Below are 9057 nucleotides of genomic sequence, written 5' to 3'. Positions count from 1 at the left end.
CTACACGAAACTTTTATAAATCAACAAGCTATTTTACAAAGTATTAAAGCCGATACAAGATATTTGGTTTTGGGTATAAAACCTTTAAGAGGAATGTATAGCTCTAATAATGTATGTTGTTTACAAAAATAAATGAATTAGATTCAATAACAAATAAAGATAATATATTAAAAAGTGTTTTAACAACTCGGATTACTATATAGAATATTATTAATATTGATTATTGTTTACTATCTGTCGCTGCAGACTGTACCGCAAGAAGTTATTATCTGACGTATTTGCTTATACATAGAGGTTCATCATATTATATATTTTTTACAGCTATAATCAATAACCATGTATATCATTTAATATATTATGCTCATATTTTTATGTCTAAACGTGAAGATCTGCACTGTTTTCAAGGTTTGCGTATACTAGGGCATAATATCAGAGGATTTTGCTACCGGTCAGTGTACATTAGTCGCTTAGATACAACATTCCAGCGGCCTACGAAGACATCCTGCGATGCGCAACGGAATGCCACGTCGCGTTATGTCATTAATGATATAACCTATAAATAATAGGCTTGTAGTAAATTTATTAATGATTGTTTAATATTACACGTGCGATGTGAACTCTACAGCAAATCGTGGCATGCCAGCAAGGGATTCTTAAATAAGGCGCTCGCCGTAGAAAATCGCTTTAAAGTGAATTAAAAACTTTGAAATTTAAACCATTTTTCCACTAATTATTTCAACCTTCATTACTTTTTGATAAAAATTTAAGTCATCTGCCATTTCAACGCACCATGTATAGTTCGTAAGTTTATTTCTCTTGTTTTTTGGTTCTTGCTTACATAAGAAACAGTGCCCCATTGTAAATAATAAATAGATCATTTTGATGTTCACTTAAAGGAAAATTATGGAAACCATATTTTAAAAAAAAATTACCCCTTTGATTCAGGAATGGAATGTCTCTATAAATAATACGAGTATATAAACCAATAAATTGGCATTTAGATGGTTATAAATACATGGCATTACTTCTTTAATAATAAAATAATATAACTTTGCCCGCTTTTCTAATCTTTGAAGCGAAATTTTTAGAATCCTCGATTCACACTAAACTCAAAACGCGTGTGTTATAACTATAATGAGATGTACCATAACAATAATGAGATGTAAAAATACATGCCTGATATGCATAAGAATGTGTATTAATTTCCACAAAACTTGTGTTTTATTATGACGTGGATGTTTTAAAAATCACTATGAACTGGTTAGTGTTTGCTTTGTCTTGGCAAAGAGGTGCAGTAGCCTTGGCCTGATTACTCATGGTAGCTCTGCATGAGTTCGGTAACCTTGTATCTTAGGAGAAGAGTTGAGAGCATCCGTCTTTTCTTTGGATAGAATAGTAAAATGTGTTACACTAAGGTAGGGTACACTATTATTCTTCCTTCATACTAAATGGTTACCGCTTTGTAGTGGCGGGACTTGTTTAATACCCATGGTCTGATTACCCACGGTAAAGCTAAGGAATTAAACTACAGGACAGCTCGTAGCGGCTTGAATTGGATATGTGTTCTGTTTTGAAGGTGTGCAGATGTGGAGCGGAGCAAAGTTGTAGGCGTCTTCTTTTGTGGAAACGTAGTTCTAGTTGTAAAAAGAGGTAAGAGAGAAGCGCAGCCTTTCCTTCTGTTCTTGGCTAAACATACACGTAAGCGGCGACGGTAAGACTGAATGTGATAAACATCCTTCACGGTAGAATTATAGTTGGTAGTGGATATAAAGAGCAATTTTGTCAAAGAACGATAAGAAAGGTTTATGCTTGCTCTTTGGGCTCCTGGTTAACGGACTCGGGTAAAAGAGTCCATTGCCCCTGTAATGTTGCTGGCTTTTCTTTTCCTCGCCGTCGATGCATGGACAGGTACTTCTCAGCACCACCCGCTTATTGCGTATAAACCTTTAGAAGAAGAAGCTTAAGACGCCAGAGAATGTGAACGAAATGGCCGTTACGGGGAAACATCTCTAACGTGATCTTTTGATGTAAATCACTGACTAACTCGAGCCAAGGCAAGTTTTATTATTAGTATATCATATTATTAAAAGCATAAATAAGATTTTATGAAATTATTACCATTGCACGTTTTTAATTCATACGTGAATAACAAAATATTTAAAATGTTCCTTTGTTTTATCAGCGTAATAAAAAGGCTGTAATTTCTTCAACAGATTGAATTGTGCCATTGTATATTAATACAATAACGTATTGTTGAGCAGCCTTTTTCATTCGTTTCTTGTTATAATTATAAAATTATGACTATAATTAAATTCAGATATATTAAATTTCACCGATGTCTTGATTCCGAGGAATTTTCTGGAAAACGTAATAATAATTTTAAAAAATACGCTTCTGACTTCTTATTTTTATTCAGTTACATTTTAACATATTTATATTTAAACAAAATCTCACATTTAACCCTAGAAAGATAACCATATGACAACGTACGTAAAAGATAACCATACGCTTCAGAGGCGAATGCTTTTCTAAGGCATCAATTTTATACTAACAATGGATATTTATTTAAGTTAATCTAGTAATTTTAAAGGTCTGGCCTTGTTGTAAAAAAGAAAATGCATTTGTATTATATTTTTTTATATTTTAAGTAATTTTAAACTTAAATCACTAGACCTCTATGAAAAATTAACAAAAATCAAGTCTTCGGTTTATGGGAGCAAATCCCGTAAAATATCACAAAAAATAATGTTTTATCCTTACAAACTAGTAGACTATAATGTAATCAGTGTAAAAAAATTATAATATTATTAAAAAATTCTTTAGAGACAGTCATGACAAACGTCTTTTTTGTGTTCACCACAAACTGTCTTTTTGCATTTAGCACAGGTCATCTTTGACATTCTTTTCTTTTTAGACCTGCAAAGACTACAATGACGCCTTTTTTTTGGCTGAGGGTTCTTCTTTATCATCTGTGGAAGCCTGTACAGCAGATTATGGAAGAATACTTTCAATGTTGCTTCGCACATGTCTTGGCAAAGTGGGCGCTTTCAGTCTTTGCGTCATCCACGGTGCAGTCAGTTGAGTACTGAGTTTTTTCATGAATTCTCTTCGATTCAAAGGCTTATCACGTTTTGTTAGAACATTGTGACAGTAAATGACATTTGAATTGATAAATGCTATATTTAGTATGCCATAAAACATGGTCATTGGCCATCTATTCGTTTTTCTCGAACAGGACGATGTTGAGCACATTTAATCAAATGTGTCAATGCTGCCCTTGTCTGATTGTAATACATTATTATTTCAGGCTTGCCGGTTGTTGGGTTGATGACACCTTCTTCATCACACGATGATAACAGATAAACCATCTTCGAGGGCTTTGGCTTGTATGACACTAGTATCAAACATTCATCGAAACAGAACATTGATGTGTCTATTGATCGAGATCGGGTGTTTTTCAACTCTTCAGGGATCTCACGTTTATTAGATCTTATAGTGCCAACAAGGGTCAGATTGTACGGTGCCTGAAGAAGTGATTTCGCGAGAGGTCGCGAGAGGAGGAGAGGAGAGGAAAAATAAAAAATAACCATAAAACCATAATATAAAACTAAAAGGAAAAATAAAAAATAACCATAAAACCATAATATAACTAAATAACCATACGCCTCGCGAGCGTATCAACTTGTCATAGCCGCTGAACAATGATACTTATAGCATAGACACAACCGTCCCGCGACAGGGTAGACCGAAGACTGAGTTGACTGAGAAGGACAAGTTAATAAGCGCGCCTAATAAAAAGATATAGAAATATGTTTATTTCGCAGGCGCCTCTGCGACGTAGGTTATCTTTCTAGGGTTAAGGAGTAGATTAATTAAATGGTTTTGGTACTGATAATCTGTTTTGAGAATGTAAAGCTTTTCACTACTTTAGGGTTTAAGATGCTATCTAGCAGAGCAATGCAGATGCTTACCTTAGAACATTTCATAGTAGCAAACCACGGCACTTGGGAGCTTAGGCTGACATCGCCATCGTTACAATATTTAATTGCCTAGAATAGGAGATAATCCTTTCGATCCCAGCTGAGAGTGAGCTATGTGCAAAACCGGCATTCTATCGGGACGCATGTCAGAACTTCTTAAGAATTCACAATCATTACGATCGTCATTTCGGGTGCAAGAGCTCTAATACTGGGCATTGGTCTCCCCCACAGACTTCCAAAAGGACCGCTTGCGGCCATCCTACCTGAGGGTTATGTGGCCTGGTTTCTCAGGAATATGAGTGTCGTGTCGTGTCATTTAATTAGTTTTAGGCCATAAAAATATATATTTCAAAAGTCTTAAGATAATATGGTACAGTTTGACGTCAATAAAACAGAAGTTATTTTATAAGCGTAATAAATTTTAATACACTACGAAACTTCGTTTTCATAACACGAAATATATAAACCTTCTCTAATACGCTCGGTTATGTCGAAAGGAGGGTTATTACTAGCTATTATCCACGTCGTGCTATTACCTGCTTTCTTTATTACATCAATTATACCTTTAACAGCTGACTCCACCCTGGAAATTATAATATATTAACTTGGAAACTCTTTTGGAAAAGTTATCTCTTATACTTAAACTTCAAGCCTTAAGCTTTTGTTTAAAATAAGAATTAAAAATTTTAAAGTAGAATCAACAAGTATCCTCATCAGTAAAAATTGATCGTCACACGAGTAACTAGTTGGATAAGCTTAAAACATATGAGGGAATTTTTTTTCAAAATTTTTAAAGCATGATTAAGAAAAGAAAAATAAAAAAATTGTTGAAAAAGATAAAATATACCATTTCGTTTACCATACAAACTACGAAGTAAGTTAATTGATCCAATAAGCAATATAAAGGAAATATAATCAGATTATTTTTATTTTATTTTATTAACAGCAGTGCAGCGTTAAAGCATAATAATGTCAAAGTTCACCATGAAACCTTAAATAAAATAAACTGTCTAAGGTATATTTAAAAGAAGAGTTTCATAAACTGATTTTTTTTGGAGTTTCGGAAATATCAGATACATCATTACAAGTCCAAGACCTTAAAAGTCTCATTCTTATGACCTCCTGATTAAATACACATAAAATATAACAGAACTTTGTCCTTATCTGCTTTGGTCGCCATTTTTTTAAGAATACTTTTCGAAAGGTTAGATTTGTTGTCACAGACAGAGATTGTATGAATCGATTGCTTGGTACACAAGCACTCAAATATTACATTTGGTTTCGTGCTTTAAACTGTGCTATTATTTTTATCAATTCTCTTTATCACGCCACTCCATTTTAATATCACAAAATTTTTTAATATCGATTAGCATAAAATTAAGCAAATACTGTAAATATTTATATAACAATGGCAGGACATAAATTGAAATGTAAGATTTTTTTTTTTTATAATTACAAAATATTTTTGCATAGCCAATCTACGTATTGTACTAGATTACAAGTCGCGGATTCGACTCCCGGGATACAATTTTATATAGTTCACACTTTGTGCGATAGTTATATAGGATTGCTACTGTTCTCAAATTAGTTTCCAGAAGATGGGCAGCAGCGACCTATGCGTACCATAATACCACACTGCGATCGCAAATCTGTCTGCCAAATGTGGCGATTATTGTATATCTCTCCATAAATATATATGAGATGCATAGGGCATTGCAGAGGGCGTCTATGGGCTCAGACGACAAACTACGGAAGAAGAATTGTATTTTAATTGAATATTGAACAGTTTCGGCAGATTGGGAGGACGCTGAGGGCGCTTAAACTCTATGTATTCATATAAGTGCAGATTACCTTTGTCTATCTGAAACACGTGACGTCAAACAATCATCGCAACTTTTATCGAATGAATTTGAATTGTGTTTGTGTAGAATTGCAGTATCAGTAGGCCCAAGGCAAACAGTCAAGATCCGAACTTGCGATTTTGAATAACATTTGTTAGTCTGAAAAAAAAAATCAGCTTTTACTTTTTTCGGTTATTACTGTAATAATTTCAAGTATTTTTAAGCGGCGGTTTGTTTGATAGATTCCTCAAAGATTTGGTTTCGAAATGGCCTTAAAACGTCGCGATTATGCATTGAGTTTTTATGGGCTGAAACGACGACGACTAGGAAGGCATTATTGCTCCTAGTATTAAATTATGTCTGTCATTGTTATTAAAATTTATTTTGGAAATTAAGCACAACTTTCATGCATCTGGAAAGCCTAAGAAATGTTTAATTTTTTGTTTAGTCGTTTCAAATATACAAGGCTGCTCTTATAAATTGTCATTATTTAAGCTGTAAGAAGTCTACTGCTAGATTCTCCTAAATGTCCAATAGGAACTGCAGGATGCGGCCGGCATCCAGCATCTTCTGACGACCTTACCAAGGTCCTCATTGCCAGTGGCCTTCGCTTTCGGAATCTGCGGGACCCGGTAGCTGCCCGTTTTCCGTGCTATGTGACATACCTATTGCCACTAACTTGCCAATGCGCTGGCTTACATCAGATAGTTGAATTCATCTTCCATTGACACCTTATTTTTTATTTAATACCGAAGAGAATAATGGCATAGTTTTAGTTTCGTCTTATCCATGTGAATTTAAAGCTCATGCATTGCGAAACTCTGAAGAGGTCTTGGAGCACAGAGCAAAATTGGATATACAAAGGAACGCAACAAAACAAAGGATTTAAAATCTATAAAAAACTCACTGCAATACTGTTTGTAAACTGTAGTACAGCTGATTTAGTTGCAGAGTATACCGGTAGATGTGGACTAGGTTTCAGAGCCAACAATGATGAGATATTAATTATGGTTCCACCTGCACCTCCTTTATCCGCCGCCATTATATCCAGCGCATTTAGGGTACTGCAAATTACCGCTATCTGAAAACATGACTTAATACTTGAACATCAGGTATTATGCATAATTAATATTAAGATTGTCTATTATACAACTACAATAAATACATATAATATAGATCATACGTCAACAAAAAGCTTTAAAGATTTTAGACACATTTACAACTAACCCGTACAAATTGATAACTCACAAAAATGTTATTTTAAGTTTTTTTTTTCTGTCAGCCTAAACTTTGCAGAAGTTATTATAAGTACTGTAACTATACTGTACTGTAACCTATCTCCATCATTACGTTATTTATTATCTTTAAAACCTTTATTTTTTTTTTGATAAAACGGACCAACATTGATTAATAGAAAATGTTCTCGTTACATAACACTTTTTTGCTATTTAATGCTAAAATTGGGTACGTTTTTTGATACAATTTTATTACATAAAATTGGCCTTGGTTACAAATTGAATTAGTGTTTTTTTATACAACTTTGTAAAAAATTCTCTACCACCGTCAAGCGGTGCAGAGCCAAATTAATAAAGGTATGTAAAACAAGTTAATATCATAAAAGATAAAAAATAATATAAAAAAGAGAGAAATAGTAGTTACAATATTTTATATCGATGCATAGAAATTAAATACGTATTCGGAACTTACAAAATTAACTTCGACCATTCTTTTGAATAATGTCTCATCAGTACTAAGAATCGCTGCACTGTTTATCACTATATCTAGTCTATGAAACTTATTGACTACTTTTTTAAATGCTGCACCGATTTGTTTTTCATCAGCAACATCACATTTTATAAACATCACTTTGAGTGTACCAAATTTATTCATTAGTTCAGTTTCGAGAACTTCGCCTTCTCTTTCTGCCACATCCAGGAATGTAACATGCTGTAACAGAAAGATGTCACTTAGCAATTTTAAAATTTCTCAAACAGCTCTTTGGTAATTTCTAAAGAATTTTCTTCATCTGGTTAATGTGAACTCGGCTTTCTAATTTGCTATGGTGTACTTATATATTGATCAAGAATAATATAATAAAATTCATGTTGCTCGTCTGTTGAATGAATTTCCTGTGTTGATACGAAGAGCTTTTTGAACTTTTAAAAGTTTTATAAAGCTGCATTGTTTGTCAACAATATAATTTTATTTGACTTTTTCGTTTACTACCAATATACTTTTTTATGTTTTATGTGTTATGATATCTAATTTTTTACGTTATTACAAATTGAATTTCAATTAAATATTTGTCTGCTCTTTTGATGCTAAAAGCCCTTTTCAACCCATCCCATTAAAAATCTATAAGGCAGGCTTATGTCTAGCAGTCGTCTTATGGCTAAAATGATGACGCTGATGAAATATTTGTCTATTGTATTTTTAATTAATTATGTTATATACTCCCAAGTTATTTTACATTAATACATAAAAATCTTTGTACTTTGTATGTTATATATTTTTTCGTATAAAAATAAAATTATTATTTAATCTATCCAAAAAGAAGTTGCGGAATGCGATAAGATCGCCTACTGTGCTTGAAATTTGTTTTTGTTATGTTCATAAAATGTAGAGTAAAGTAATAAATATATAAATAACAAACGTATTTACATATATTTACCTACATTAAGGTAAATACTTACTCTAGCATTTTGAGATAGTATGTCGCGAACCAATCCAGCTCCTATGCCTGTAGCACCGCCCGTCACTATAACAACACTCTCTTCAAAACTGGAGATTTTCGCCATTGTTTATTAAAATACTTTTGGCGTATTTTAAAGGAAATTAATAATAATTATATATAAAACATATTGATCGTGATAAATCTATGTGTAAACTAAATGCTACATATATGTTTTTGGACGCAATAACCGATATTAGATGTATTGAGCGCGTTATCTCCTAGATAAGATACAATTCGAAATCAATGTACACAATTTCGTTACTTTATCTATAGTACTTTTGATTAATTTTTATTTCTCTATTTTCATTAACATTATTTTTTTTAATTTTTAATTAAGTGCAGTTGCAAGTGCAGCGAAGGAAATCCTCCCATAAGAAAGACACACTACCTTGTAAGGGATGTCGGAAGCGAAAGGCCACCTTCAGAGGGTCCTTTTGGAAATCTATGAAAGAAGCCTTTGTTTTTGATGATGACTATGGTATATTTAAACATTTAGAGAAAG

At 33.0% G+C, this 9057-nt stretch overlaps 1 protein-coding gene across 1 annotated transcript; it reads right to left on the bottom strand.

Annotated features, from left to right (window-relative positions):
• Positions 1–4409: 4409 nt before the first annotated feature.
• On the bottom strand, positions 4410–8686 carry LOC137930370 (15-hydroxyprostaglandin dehydrogenase [NAD(+)]-like). Its single transcript, XM_068773611.1, has 5 exons — positions 8515–8686; positions 7529–7768; positions 6729–6902; positions 5832–5980; positions 4410–4563 (listed from the first exon to the last, which is right to left on the bottom strand). Exons 1-5 carry the CDS (start codon positions 8617–8619, stop codon positions 4410–4412), a joined length of 822 nt encoding a protein of 273 aa, XP_068629712.1. The 5' UTR covers positions 8620–8686.
• Between the last annotated feature and the right edge of the window lie 371 nt (positions 8687–9057).

This window comes from Battus philenor, unplaced genomic scaffold (assembly GCF_028537555.1).
Source record: "Battus philenor isolate CCGP_79_NKW_IND1 unplaced genomic scaffold, ilBatPhil1.0.hap1 SCAF_6, whole genome shotgun sequence".
NCBI classification, from domain to species: Eukaryota; Metazoa; Arthropoda; class Insecta; order Lepidoptera; family Papilionidae; genus Battus; species Battus philenor.
This window is presented reverse-complemented; position numbering and strand designations above follow the sequence as displayed.